General features: G+C 36.1%; 1 protein-coding gene and 1 non-coding gene across 3 annotated transcripts in view; both read right to left on the reverse strand.

Annotated features, from left to right (window-relative positions):
• LOC125050822 (bifunctional heparan sulfate N-deacetylase/N-sulfotransferase) overlaps positions 1 to 15,765 on the reverse strand; it is a 153,732-nt gene that overhangs the window by 77,465 nt on the left and 60,502 nt on the right. For both annotated transcript variants that reach the window (XM_047650858.1, XM_047650859.1), the window contains exon 2: positions 5,447 to 5,975. In XM_047650858.1, the coding sequence (XP_047506814.1) occupies positions 5,447 to 5,637 (191 nt within the window). In that variant the 5' untranslated portion in view covers positions 5,638 to 5,975. The remainder of the gene's footprint in view (positions 1 to 5,446; positions 5,976 to 15,765) is intronic.
• Positions 2,755 to 2,873, reverse strand: LOC125051435. The gene has a single exon (XR_007117278.1). It is a non-coding gene; the product is annotated as a 5S ribosomal RNA (ribosomal RNA).

The following is a 15,765-nucleotide window of genomic DNA, read 5'->3' on the forward strand; positions in this document are numbered from 1 at the left end:
CATGCATATGTATGACCGTAAATTGAAGTGATTACAAGTACTTTTTACAAAAGAGTACGAGAACTTCAGTTTTCGAAACGAGAATAAATAAAACATTTTAACGGTCTAAGAAACGCCCTTTTAAAGTTAAAATGCCAAGCACGCGATTGCTACTTGTCGCAGTTGCTAATAGCAATCAAATGCGGATAGCAATAGCATAACGACTTACAGGAATAACTCGGCTAAGGTTCTCATTAACAAGACTGGTGTAGGGCGTGAATCGTTGGTGTAAATTAACCTAAATTACTTTTGATGGCCATTTTACTTTAAAGGATTTTAGTCACGCGTTCGAAATACTTTTTAATTCACAACCGTCTCTGATTCGGATTATAAAATGGACATTGAATTGAACGTAAAAAAAACTAATGAATATTTATAGAAAAAAGACGTAAAACCGAAAAATTATTTGACTGTTAAAGGAATATTTGTGTTATTGTAAAGTACACCCTAAAAGTAAACCAATAAGGATGTATATTACGTACGTACGTATTATACAAAAAATAATCTTGCTAATAATATTTTTTTCTGCTCTGGTTCTTACTCGAGTTGAAACCACTTTGAAACTTATTACTTAAAACCAAACCATTGAATTAGTTAAGGCTTAAAATGAACGAAATTTAAGTCCGCAATTTGAAAATTCCCCAAAAAAATTACCAAAACGTCTTCCATTAATTAGTGAAAACACAACTTTTGCTATAAATAACTCGGGTCCGCCGAACTTACTGCCCTAATTCTCTTCGCGGTATAACTTAAAGAGATAAAATAAAATTATCGTCTTATCCACAAGCCTTCTAATTAAATAAACTTCTGTAAACTATCGCATCGCCTCAAGACGAATCTTAATAAAACCTTGGACGAGGAATGCTTAATAACTGTACAATACACGGAACAGTACACAGCAAAAATAAAATATACGTTTTCAATGGCGTTTATCACTATATTTATACGAAAAACTTGGACGTTTCTCCGTAATCAGACTCGGAACTAAACGGAGCATCGAATAACAAATGTATAAAATGCTAAATTGCATTCGGTCTCAAAGTAGAAACATACATACGGAAGACATATAGATAACTCTCTATTATATAATATGTAAGAGAGAGAATGTACTTTATAAAGCCTCTGTGGCTACTGGTTAACGCAGATGGTGAATAATGGAGATTATGAATGTAATTTCTGTGATAACAAATTTTGAGCTGGCACTGAATTAAGTTTTTATAAAATGGTCCTTCGAAACGGACTCGAAATGTGCTTGCTCCGTATCTCAATGAGCGGCTAACAGGATAGCAAACAACAGCAACAAAGTACATATAGCAAAAGGTAGAAGTAGAAGAGATCCATCATCGATTTCCAAATAATTACTGCACACAAGTTCTAATTTAGCAAAACTTTGCACGAAGAGAGCGGTCGTCGGAAACTTAAATACTTTAAGTTAACACAGCCAGTGGATTTCGCTTTTCGTTAAATTTGAAGTGATTTTATATCTCACTTCGTACATTCGTTAACAAGAAACTTACTTATTACTTTTAATGAGTCAGTATTTTTTTTTAAACTTTTAAATAAAACAACATACACACGTATTGAGGACTGATTAACCACACATTACGTTTACATTTTAATACAAGGGTTGGATGTTCAATTTTCTGCTTCATGTTGTTTTATAACTCAGTAATATTTTAAGCAATTTTTAATTTCTTTTGAAATTGTCCTACTTCTACTCCCTACTACTACCTACCTTCTAGGACTGATTTTCGGCAAAACAATAAAGTTTCAGAGAGCACATAAGACTAAATTGTCAATGAAACCCCAACACACAGTGGGCTCAGTAACCATTGTCTCACGTTCCATCTCAAAATAATATTAAATTAATCACTTTCCCTTCTAAAATAACTGAATAACAATTCCTTCAAAATATTAATAATTCAACAATATTTAACGAAACAAGCTTAACAGTGTCAAACTATCCAACAATAGGAAAGTCCACAACTGTCGTATTGAATTTAATATTAATTAAAATACATTTCCATTTTAGGAATAATTGTATTGGTACTTGGAATTTTCTTATAACCTACCTACCAAGTTGCTGTCATTTAGTTCCTGGTACTTGATATAATCTGATATGTCAAAAGTTATGGATTTTTACAGAAGCCAGCGAGAATTTAGTCTCGACTCTGACTAATAAAAAAAATCTGGAACACCGTTATTATGAGTACGATCTTTTTACTCGGGATGAATTTACGAGGAAATACTCAAAATAGACAGAATTATAAATTGTTAACAAGTATAACCAATTGAGAAACGTTATAATTTTATAATTAAAGTTATAACTTTGAATCCATTAAGTCTTAATTAAGTAATTCTTATCAATGCAATGCGAGAAGATGTATAAGAAAGATCCTTTGACACGATGTGATCTGCAGAATTGATATTCATCAAATGGATTAATTCATAACTAACCTAGCAGCCTTTGATATGGACCTTACTCAATGTACCTAACCTGCAATGCCTTGTTTTTACACGTGACAGATTTATTTGTTTTCTCGTAATTTTTACTGTGCATAAATTAATTAAAATATCATTTACATACATAAAAACTTTAGAGGTGTCAAGGGACACCCGGACGGAACGAAATTCCTTTCGATTAATTTATATGTTAATTGGTATCATAACAGTATGATAAATTTTCTCGACACCAATCTTACGACAAAATAAAAAAGCCAACAACACGAGGTGTTCCCAGGCGGTCACCCATCCAAGTACTGACCTCGCCCGACGTTGCTTAACTTCGGTGATCGGACGAGAACCGGTGTATTCAACGTGGTATGGACGTTGGCGATAGCTAAATCGAAAATGTAAAATATAACAACTATAGCAAAAAAGTGTCGTGACAACTTTTCGTAAGAATTTTTTCCGTCTAGCCCCCTTTCACGACCAGACTCATTTTCTACGCTGGATGCCTTATGCCTCACTTGGGGGAAATAGGACTAACTTTTCTTACATAAGTTTTTTTTTGAGCTACTATCTTTGTCACTTATTAAGTGATAGTACATAGTAACCGGAATCCAAATAAAATGATAATTCAAATCAACCCAGTCTTTTCGTTGCTTGACCGAACCTTTGACTATAAAGAGCCACCGTCCACCGCTTTAAATCGAAAATCTATAGTTAATATGCGTTAATAACGCGTATTATTTCACGATACGCACAATGGTTGGCTAATCCTCAGTTGTAGCACTGACCAAGTACGATAATTTCAAATTAATTTTACAAAAGCATCATGTTTGCTCGCTACAGTTATCAAGTAAATTGGATTTTGTGCAAATGACGTTTTCCGCCAGAGTAATTAATCGTGATCGACGTTGTTTTAATTTCTAGCTTCGATTTTAAGCCAGTTTTGCGCACATAAAAAATTACATAGCAAATATATATATATGTACTAGCTGACCCGGCAAACGTTGTTTTGCCATGTAGTTTATTTCTAGGAAACATTTTTTTAGTTCAATAAAAATAACTATCTACAATAATAAAAAATAGGGGTTGATGGTAGAGAGGTAAAAATTAGGGGTTGTATGTATTTTTGTATGCTGTATCATAAAAAATAATAAAAAAAAATATTGGGGTGGACATCCTTTATCACTTAGGGGTTTGAAAGATTTCAGATTCTCGGACTTACTGAATATACATAAAAAAATTCATAGGAATCGGTCGAGCCGTTTCGGAGGAGTATTGGAACGAACACTGTGACACGATAATTTTATATATTAATCGATGGATTCATTTAGTAAGTGTTTTCAAAATCAAACTGGAGCTTAAACACGGAGGTTGTACCTGCGTTTCGCGTATCAGATATTCCGATCGGCTCTTAGAACCATCAACTAATCCCCCACCTCGTCTCGACAAGAATAAGTACTATTTGATCTCCAAAGATATCAGTAATTCAACGTACCCTCTTAATCATTAAACTATTTCCCAATAAACTATATTATAAATAGGACTTAAAGGCCGATTTACATTAAACACTAAGATAATGTAAATCGGCCTTTAAGTAAAGTAAGTCATTTATATATATACTGTACCAAACTAGAAACCAACTTTTCTTAAAGTATATTATTTAAATTTTTTGAAGTGAAACTTCTATAGGCGCATGAGGGTAAAAATTTACGGATGAAACGCAATGATAATAATATCAGCGTCGAAGATAATGGATAGAGCGATTCAGACCGATTGAGAAAGAGTAAGAAGGGCGTTAGCGAAAAGAAATTCTATTTTTAAAATTTCGTAAATAGAATTTATGAAATATTAGTATTTTATGCAAAATAATTTATTGAAATCTCAAATGACGAATTAAAAAAAAAAAATTTTCGACACATAACATTTTATAAACAATTAAACTCATTAAATGCCTTACATATCTCCCTTTTTCCCTCCCTCTAAGTCTCGGAAATGTAAAGTTTTAGATTGGTATAAATATGAACAAGACTTAAAAATTAGTTTGCCAAAGAAGTTTCACTTCTGACATAATATGTATCTACTTTGTACGCACGCACTTTTTTTTAAATAAAAAAGACACGATAGAATAAAATAGCCATGTATTTATCGTTAACATCGTAACATTTTTACTATTTCTTTTAATGTTGCCTTAACACGAGAGCCAATTACGATAACGATGCCGGATAGCGCCAAAAATTTCAGCATCATTTGGCTTCCCACCGTCAATCCACATTAAACCATAAGAGCAATGGATCAATCATGTGTGCAAATGAGACCTGCTCAATATGTAGGCCGTCATTTTTAAATCTACTTTGTACGCTTGATTTTGCGGTTATGTTTATATTAATAAAAGTTGTGACAATATTATTTCAAAATATAAAGATTTCATAAGATAAATTTATATTCGCGTAATTAATTATTTATGGTGGCTTAGTGTTAAGCTATATTTAGTTTCGGGTTAGGCATACGGACGTCACAATGAGCTGCAGGATTTCAAATAATTGTAATTTTAAAGGACTATTACTTAGACATAAAAGTAAAAACATAGTTTAAAAATCAAATAATTAATTTTTTACTACATCAATACACCTACATAAATAAATCAGTGGCGCTACAACCTTTTAAGGTTTAGGCCTCAGATTTCTGTATCTGTTTCATGATCTTTTGTAAATCTAATAGGCAAGTATATGATCAGCCTCTTGCCACACGTTGTCGACTTTTTTAGTCTAAGGCAAGCCGGTTTCCTCACGATGTTTTCCTTCACTGTTCGAGCGATTGTTAAATGCACACATAGAAAGTCCATTGGTGCACAGCCGGGGATCGAATCTACGAGCTCAAGGATGTGAGTCGCACGCTGACGCCCCTTGGCCAACTGCTCCATACCTACATAGTTCTTATTAACAGTTATACTTCTTACCTCGTCAACGGAGCGGTCACGTAATACGTATAGAAGAATATGGTGAGGACGGAGAGCAACATGACACCGGCCACGCATTTCCTCACATTGACGTGGCTCGCCAGCCAGAAGCAGCATCGCGGGGTGGCCGTCTTGTGCGGGTGATACTCCCCGCATTCGAGCAGCGGCGTGCGGGCTCCACGACCCTCCATACTTATAACTACACACCACTATATTTACACAACACAACACTTAGGCCACAATCTCTATCTGGGAACTCTAAAGGTCCCGTTTGTCCTCGGTAATTTCTGTCGCCACTTGCAATGTTTCCACATTTCATAACAACGCTGCGGGGTGCGCACGCGCATGATCGCGTTGAACGCGTTGGCGCTGACGGCCATCTCGTGCCGACAAACGGATCCGTTGCCTGTTTAAAATGGCCGCCGACGCATTTTGGCGGGTTGTGCTCATCACGACGGCTGCGCACCACTGCTAGACCTTACGGCATCCGTGGGTTACTGGGTCTGGCTGATGATCGCATCGGTCTCAGCTGAAAAAACAGAGACACATATTAAAAATAATAAAACAGCGGTCTGTAGATGCATACGGTCGATTGGCTTTTAATAATAATATTTAAAATTCTAGCTGCACAGGGAATCCTAGTATCGGGGAAGTGCATTTTATCTTTAAACTATACAGAGTACACGCTTTTTTCGTATGTAACTTATTAAATTTAGTAAGAAACTCATTCAATAAAAAATCCAAAATCCAAGTAATCAGTAAACCTTGGTACCTCAAGCTAAGATGGCTATTAAAAAATAGCATAATTATGTTTAGACGTCAAAGAACAAGTGTTTAATAAATTGCATTATGTTGCCAACTAATTCTAAACGACAAGAATTGTAATCACAGAAAAAATTTAAATTGAATATTTAAATCAAGCACAGATGTATAAATTAATTAGTGAAAGTAACACTCGTTGAATAAACGATATGCATATAAAATTTCTGCAAGTAATAACACGAGTTTTCATAATTAAAAACAATATAGGGCCGGGATATAGGAAAGATCGTAATTTCACTAAACAAAGTACCTTTCAGCACATATCACATATTTAAATCAGCTCAGTATGGAGTACTGAATAATATTATTCAGTAGAACAATATGCATATTATAATGGGAATATCCTGAGTTACTTTGAGTTAGTCGAAACGTGAAAACTTCGGTTGGGCGCCTATAAATCCGACCTTCGTGTCAATGGAGGCAAGGCTTATATTGAAATACTTCTTCGAGACTGAACAAAATTCATTCGGCTGTTAAATTGGACCAGCGAACCTCAAAATTCTGGATTAAATTTGATTAAAAAGTAAAGTAATGAATCCGAAATCAGGTTACGTTCATGGGTACAATTGTATTGGGCAATTTTAACATAATGCATACCTTTGGGCATAAAATAACGATACTAATTTTGTGATTAAACTAGTCTAACGCCAAAGCGGAGGTAATATAAGCATAATATATCATTGGTTTCAAACGTGGCAGTAATAAATTTCACACCGCATGAAGTTTTGTAACTGAAAATGAATTTCAAATTGCGCCTGGTGTTTTTGTGCCTCATTCGGGTAGCTTTTGAATAGGCGTACGTTACTCTATTAAGCAGCTAAAAGGGAATATTCGAGAGCTCGTAGACTCGGTGGTGGAATCGAAACGCGAGTGGAATCCGTGATCGTACCCTTTGAATATTAACTAGCAGATGACCTCCTAACCACAATTGTATTTGAAAGCGTCTAGGGGTTTTTCATTACTTAACAACCCTTATGTTAGTAATAATATCGAGGGAAAATTAATTTAACACGTTTGGAAAAGATAGCACAGTAGAATGATAAAGAGTTTTTCAAATCACGCTAAAGTCGTATATAAAATTATTACACTATTTAGATTAAAAATCCTGATTCAAGACAGTCTTGAATCACGTGTTTTAATCTAAACTTAGTTAAAAGATATTGTGTATTCTTTATGTAAAGTGGATAATCTTAAATTTATTTCAGTGCACACAGCTTGAGAAAAGGGAGCAATTAAAGTTCTTAATTAAAGTAAAAAGGCAACGTTCATGTTGAATCTGATATGAAGATGGCTGGGAAATATTAGTTTAATATTTAATAATAATATTTATTATGGAAGCTGTACCTTCAGGTACAGTTCCATTTTATAAATAAAACATAAAATAAATAAATCAGTGGCGCTACAACCATAATTGGGTCTGGGATTTCTGTATCTGTTTCATGATCGTTTGTCAATCTAATAGACAAGTAGGTGATCAGCCTCCTGTAACTGACACGCACGTCGACTTTTAGGGTCTAAGGCAAGCCGGTTTCCTCACGATGTTTTCCTTCACCGTTCGAGCGAATGTTAAATGTGCAAATAGAAAGAAAGTCCATTGGTGCACAGCCAAGGATCGAACCTACGACCTCAGGAATGTGATTCGCACGCTAAACCCACTAGGCCATCACTGCTCAGCATATTTATAATATTACATTTTAATAACATTACAAAGAACAAAAAAAATTCCCGCGATTCTGTTTTTTTTATAGAACACACAGGCAGGAAGCTCACCTAATATTAATTGATACCGTCCTGCCGCCCATGGACACTTTAAATGGCAGAGAGCCCGCTAGTGCGGTGCCAGCCTTTTAAGAGTTGGTACGGTCATATCTCTGTTACCGACTTAAAATAATTCCACTTGTTTCTTCACCATCTACTTCTGTACGCATATATTATATTAACTGAAAATGCATAGGTACAGTTTAAATATTTAACTTAAAAAAGCATATTAAACTCTCAAGACGATCTAGTAAAGACTAGCAAAATATTAAAAGGCTTACATCGTCTGTTCGAAGAAAAGCTCGGCTACAATGGAGCTTAAACTTGGCATGAAGTTTTGACGAATAACCAACTTAGTATGGAGATGGCCCTATACGATAACAGCGCGTCACATCGTATCAAAAGACAATGCTCCGGCGGAGGTGTCGTCACAACTTATTATAACTTTGCCAGTTCGCCACACCTCGTCTTCCCTCGGATATCCGAATACCGTCGTTAACATGGAACTTGCATAACATTGAGGCTCCTATTTCTAATATATCGTACAATGTTCGCAATTTTGTGAGGATATTGTTGAGAAAGTTTCTCCGCTCGTTTGTATGCAGATATACTGTTACGCATTGTAATATAATAGATAATGGTATTATTAAACGCACGGAAGTAATTCAGGTATCCCTATTACCTCGATATCCGTCGTTTTACAAGCGTTTCTTAAAGTTACCGCGTACTACTATGGAGAACAAGTAACCTTGGTGGCTACTAAGGCATTGTGAGTGCGGAACAGGTTTTTTCTACTAAAAAGTACAGACGCGAACTTTCCCCTACCACACAAAATTTGTCCAAATAAAGTATCGCGTATTTGCATATACCTTGGGAATTGCCAGTTCCAAAAACAATTCTTATGAATAGACAAGGAAAAGAAACCGACCAAACACATAAATGATTTTGAGGTTCCAGTAAATAATTTAGTCCTTTAATATTTTATCGCAGCTTTGTATTCTAATGGTGACGTGGTCATTAAGGTCACAATTCAGTCGCATATTTGGTCAAGGAAGATTAATTGACGTTAACTTTAGACGTTCTGTTTTGCGAATGTATATTGGAATTGTTTGGTACATTGTTTAGAATATATTTTCACTTACTTACTTGAGCACTTACTTAATTGAGCAAGACAATATGTAATTGAGATAGTGTCTGATTCACTTAATCAGCCCACTTCAATCTCATATATGACTTACTATAATATTTAAAACTAGTCAGTCACAGCTTGCCAGAGCTGGAAATGTCTATTTTTCATTTATCTAAAAAAAAAATAGCCGTTATTACTCTGGGATATGTAGTGTTCTCGTGTTGGCTGCAGAACGATTGAGAGGTCTGGGGTTGACCGTAGACTGGCTGGTGGCTCAGGGCTGGTGTATCGCTCTCGAGCAGCCCGAAACAGCAGGTCTTGATAGAGGTCTATACCGGGTATAAGCCCGGGTCCTGCCTTGGCGAACTCTGAACACTCATCTTAAGGGCGTCTGGCTACCACTCTGAATAGCAGAGGGGTTTGAGTGTAGACCCAGTCCACAGTTCCCGCGTCAAGCTCGACATCCAAGGCGCGGGCCGGCAAAAGCGCATTTTCACGTTATTAAAGAAAAAGAGCATTCTAGTTGTGACAGGTTTTTGAAATCATATTGTAAACACCATAATTTATATGTTTTATTGGCGAGTCGTCAGGGCTGGAAGTTTCTCGTTTCGGAGAACAAATCACTTCTAGAGTCGCAGAGTTAACGGAGAGAGTAACTGAGTAATGTCAAAGACACACATTTGGGTCTCACATAATTGTCAAAAAATTCGCGATCGACAACGTGTTTAATTCAAAACATTTCATTCAAATGATAAACATACAATGAAATAATTAAAATATAATTTCGATTGTTACGCTCACTCGCGTTTCATTGCTATAATTCATTCCACATTTCAATTTATTATCGCCATCCATATATCCCTCAGTACGATTTGCTGATTTCCTGCAGCATTAATTCCGCGTGTCTTTAATCCCAATTCATTTGTTACATTTAAAATACTACTACAAACAAGGCGAGTTATGGACAAATTAATTGTTACTGTTTCAATAAAAATAATTCAATGAATCGAAACGATTATTGTTTTGACTTTATTTTAAAATTATAGTCGTGGTATTCAAATTGGCCTCATTTTGTCTATTTTTGTTACGGTTTCATCATAACAAAATGAACCTATTAAAAATTTATTTTTATATTCATAAACATTGGAGCAGTGTTGGCCTAGTGGTTTCAGCGTGCGACTCTCATCCCTGAGGTCGTAACTTCGATGTACACCAATTACTTTCTATGTCTATTAAATATTCGCTCGAACGGTAAAGAAAAAAACATCGCGAGGAAACCGGCTTGCCTTAGACCCAACAAATCGACGGCGTATATCAGGCACAGATGATCACCTACTTGCCTATTAGATTGACAAATGATCATGAAACAGATACAGAAATCTGAGACCCAGACCTAAAAAGGTTGTAGCGCCACTGATTTATTTAATTTTGAAATAAATATCCAGAATATTTTATTCTATGAAATAAAAAAAACCTCTCTATAGTTGATGCATTTCATATCAAGTTAATTAGACGCATTACAGCTATTTGCAATTCTAAAAGGCCGAGCAAACTAATTACTGATTTATCAGTTAGGTGAATTCAAAGGGTTCAATTCAATCGCAACGCTCACAACCAACAATAACCAGTTCCCATTATATGGATGTTGCATCGAACAGGTATCAGCAATTAACGGAACATTTGCTCCATTACTATTTCCGTATGACATCAAATGAAAACGTTTAACGCTATAATTGGTAATTCTGTGCTGTAACTAACATTCCATGCTAATCTGTTAGCAGTGATACTAAAAAGTAATCAAAAGTTACTAGAGCTGCAGTATAAACTGTGGTAGAGACAGTGTTGTTGACATGTGTATTACGGATCTACCTATATGGAAAATACATATAAATTTTTTTTTAATAAGATAGAATACACATCTCAGGGCTGGTGCTCCCAAATACCAGCTTCTTCCTTTTGATCAATTTCAGCGAAGGGCTTGTCGAAATGTCAATGTCAATCTTAATTTAAAACGCTCAGTTATGGAACGACGGACGTCAAGGAGAAATTTCGTATTCTGCCTCGACGTCCGATGATCTCACTAAGCTACAGGCATATATCTGAACAACTTCTCTGAACACTCAATGGTAAATACGGTAGAAGATGCAGAGAAACCCCACATCTCGACGCAACGCCAAAGGATCAAGCCGCTGGGAAAGTGACTGGCACATTGACGTTCACAAGTGACCAATATGATTAATTATATATTCATTTCAGTCATGAAATAGCACTCCTTATCTCTTATGCAAAGTACGCGCAGTGCTTTTTGCCTATCAACACTTAAATTAGCTTAAAAGCGCAGTGTTCAAGTATCCAGCGATGTTTCCTCATGCGATTAAGTGAATTTATGCAAGACATTACAAAGACACTACATGCCGCCTCCAGTCCGTTCTCGTGTCCGCCCTCTCCCTCTATGAAACCCCACATCATGATATATGGGTTTGCGCTGTCACGTTATTGCTTCCCGAGACCACTAAGCATATTATGTTATTACATGTAAATCAAGAATGTTTTATGTTTCTTTTGATTGTTAAAAGATGTTTTATAAACGCTGGCTGGTTTGTGCTTTCACAGATTGAGTAACTACATAATACATTTGTAGATAGTTTTTGTGATGTAAAGTGTTTATCACTAACACTAACATAAATTTGTTACAACGATAATAAACCTTATAACAGTAGGTACAATGCAAGATCTGTCTTCTTTCATTATATTTTTTCTCGTTTTGTGTTATTGTGATGTTATGATGTTATTCCAACAAAAGTACAATTTTTATACAACTAAAATATAAGTATTAGTTAAAAGTACCCATATACGATCAGCATGCACGGTGAAAGTCATGAAAGTTATTTTTATGTAACAGGAGGCAAACGGTCAGGCAGCTCACCTGATACCGCCGCCCATGGACACTCACATCACCAGAAGGCTCACAAGTGCGTTACATGCCTTTTAAGAATTGGTAGCCTCCTATCTTAAAGGACCCTTAGACGAATTGTTTCGGAAATACTTCATTGGGCAGCTGGTTTCACAAAGTGGAGGTGCGCTGCCATAACTGCCTTAAGAAACGCTAGGTTTTGGAACGGCCGACGTCGAGGTGATACGGATGGTATTTTGTATTCTGACTTAACGTCCAATGATGAAACTCAACTGTAGATTTAATCCGAACAACTCCTCTGAACACTTAATGTACTAAACTTAGAAGATGCAGAGAGACCACACATCTCTAAGCAACGAGAAGAGATCATGCCGCACGGAAAGAGACTGGTTGTCGATGATACGATCGCTGCTCTCTCCTTCATGAAAAAGGCGTGATAATATAAAATATGTTAGTTCTAATCTCGACTCAGTCTCTACGCCCATATATATACATGAACATATAAACATTCTTAAAAGATTTAAACACAATATACTTATCAGTGAAGGACGTATTTTTCGGTAATGACGCAAACTGGAGTGATTCGCGGGCCCGTGATAATCCCCCCGCCCATTAGGCCGAACCGCGCTTGCAAATCGTCCGCATATTTTGGCCCAAGATTAATTGTTCTCGAATATCATCTATCACGGTGAGCTCTCTTGTGACGTTTTAAACAGTGCGTACGACGTTTGTTTTATTTGAGCCACAATAGGTATAAAGAGCGGCTTGGGGCTAATTGAAAATTTAATTAACGGATTAAGTAGGCGTTCAAAAAGGAGTTTTTATTTAAGAACAAAGACAGCCCTCGGATTGTATTTAAATTTAACAGCTGTATTTGTCGAAATTGGTAGGCTTTGAAAAGTATTTATTATTTTGTATTAAAAGCTACCCTCGCAAGTGGACAAACGTGACTATATCTAATGTATAGAATTCGCCTGTCATGTTCGCTCCCATACTCCTCCGAAACGGCTCGACCGATTCTTATGAAACTTTTTATGCATATTTAGTCTAAGAATCGGATACTATTTAAAACCCCTAAGTGATAAGCGGTGGCCACCGCAACATGTTTTTTTATATTTTAGAAAAAAAAATTTTTATGATACAACATACAATAATACATACAACCCCTAATTTTCACCACTCTACGATCAACCCCTATTAGTATTATTAGTGTAAGTAGTTATTTTTATTGAACTAAAAAAGTGTTTCCTAGAAATAATATACGTGGCAAAACGACGTTTGCCGAGTATCGAGTATATCGAAGGTATCCCGGTTTCGAACCGGTTTCGAACCTACGACTTGAGAGATGAGAGTCGCTTTCTAAAGCCACTAGACCAAAGCTTATATACATTTGTTCTACCGTAATAATAACCTTCTCAGATAACAACATAAATCATGATTTAATGACATTTTTAGAATTAAACTAAGCGTTTGTCACGACCGAGAAGCGCTTCATTAAAACAATCCTGTGATTTAACATTTTAAGCACCAGAATCCTAATTTCGTAAAAAAGATAAATCCCCACTTAAAGCATCCCTCGACAGTTTATTGCGCAGCGGACATGAACAAATTGAGTCAATCTCTTTTTGTTGCAGACGTAAATCGAAATACCTATACTCAACGTGCAAAGATATCAATCAAACCGCCCTTTTTCAATAAAGGTACCACAGCGTTCCCTAAGCCAATTTTTCGAGTAATTTGAACTTTAGACACGGGTTGTGTTCATTGAGTGTTCAGTACGTTTCCGGTTCGTAATTTAGAGTTGGAAAAATATTTTCTAGTTCGTAATAATTCATACATTAATGACGACCTACATTACATGTAGTAAAGAGAGTACGCAATGGATGTTTTGAATGTTACTTGCCATTAGTGACGGAGGCAGGAGAGGTTGATTAAAGAGCTCCAGCTTATACTGTTCCTCGCAACAATGAATATTCAGTATTTCAGTGCATAAGCATAATGCGACCGCGATCTTAGTGGCACGAGGACATTGCTGTCGTAACTGCAATGCCGCCCATTTCTCATCTTAAATGCCATAAGCATATCGCTCGACTTGGCCCCTAACAGCCTTAGTTTTTTTATTCAAATTGCCTCTCGACTGCGATTACAAATAAAGACGCCAAGTAGCGAAGATAATTACGTAGCTATAGACGCTATGTAATTTGTAATTATACTCTTATCAGGCAGATAAGGCTAATGTTTAATGTTTAAAGACATTATTTCTCATTACAAAAATTTATATTAATTTTCATGAGAAACTTCATATGTATATACGAACGAGATACATGCCGCCATCAGCCGTCTCAATTTTAGTAGGCTACTTAATTGATAGCGTACCAATTTTTAAAAGGACGGAAACGCACTTGCGAGCCTTGTGGCAATGTGAGTGTCCATGCGCTTATCACTTAATATCAGATGAGCCTACTGCCCGTTTGCCTTCAATTACATTAAACAAAAAAAAAAATAACCTAATTCCTTTTTTTATAATTTTTTTAATATTTTTTTTTTTTAATTATTATTATTATTTTGTGTGTTTCTGGGTAGCTTTGTTGCCATATACGAACTAAATTCTGCCAGAACTTTTGAAATCTAATTCATGTGTTTTATAGACAATTAATTAGACTTAGCGACATGACATGAAAAATGTCAGACGGCATCTAAATTATGTGTATTGTTGCGTGAGAAGGAGAAGTGAGCAACCGCGTCGCAGGCGAGGGGAAAACCAATGGCTTTTATCGACATTTCTACAACATTTTTCATTTTTAATTAATAGGAACTCGTCCAATTTGTCATACACATTTTTAGGATTAATTATCTTAAAAGGCCGGCAACATTCGCGAGCCCTCTGGCATTGAGTGTCTATGGTAACTTAACATCAGGAGAGCCTCCTGTCCGTTTCGTTCCTCTTGGAATACAATAATTAAAGTATGACGTTTTAAAAATTAATATTAAATTGATGTAGGCCATATTTAAATTATTTGTATTGGATTATTAAACTTAAACCAAGATGTGATATCTCAAAGGCTATACACGTGCAACGCACTTACGAGCCTTCTGGCAATGTGAGTGTCCATGGGCGGTAACACTTAACATCAGATGAGCCTCCTGCCCATTTGTCTCCTATTACATAAAAAAAAGCCTGGTCCAAAAAAATTACTACATTTTCTTACGTTGCCACCAAGTTTTGTTTTTACCAGCGCCTAATTCTATAATCTCTCTAGTTCGAACGATGTCGCAAAACCTATATAATACAACATATATGTTATCCATAAATTACCATACCTCAAATCAACGGTACTAATCCAGTTAATATTCGGCGCTGAATTTTCACGACGCAATTACATTGCATACACCGTTTGTTATGGTAAAATAATCTTTTTATTTTGTTATGCAAAACGGCTCGCCCGCACGAACAACCCGTTAAATTTGATTACGCTAAGGTAATCCCCTTCCCACTTGCGGTTTTACTGCTTCCAGGCTGTATTTTCGGCCAATCGTCATTTACAATAGGGCAAAAACTAGATTCTCATATTGCCCGAGGTTCTTTCAACAAAATGATTAAGTTTTGTGCTGTCGTCACATGACCATTAGAGACCAGCGCTGGCGTATGTACTCGATAGTAATTGTTCCTAAAAAACGCGGCGCCAGTCCGGGGCG

The sequence above is a fragment of the Pieris napi genome, chromosome 7 (assembly GCF_905475465.1).
Source record: "Pieris napi chromosome 7, ilPieNapi1.2, whole genome shotgun sequence".
NCBI lineage: Eukaryota > Metazoa > Arthropoda > Insecta > Lepidoptera > Pieridae > Pieris > Pieris napi.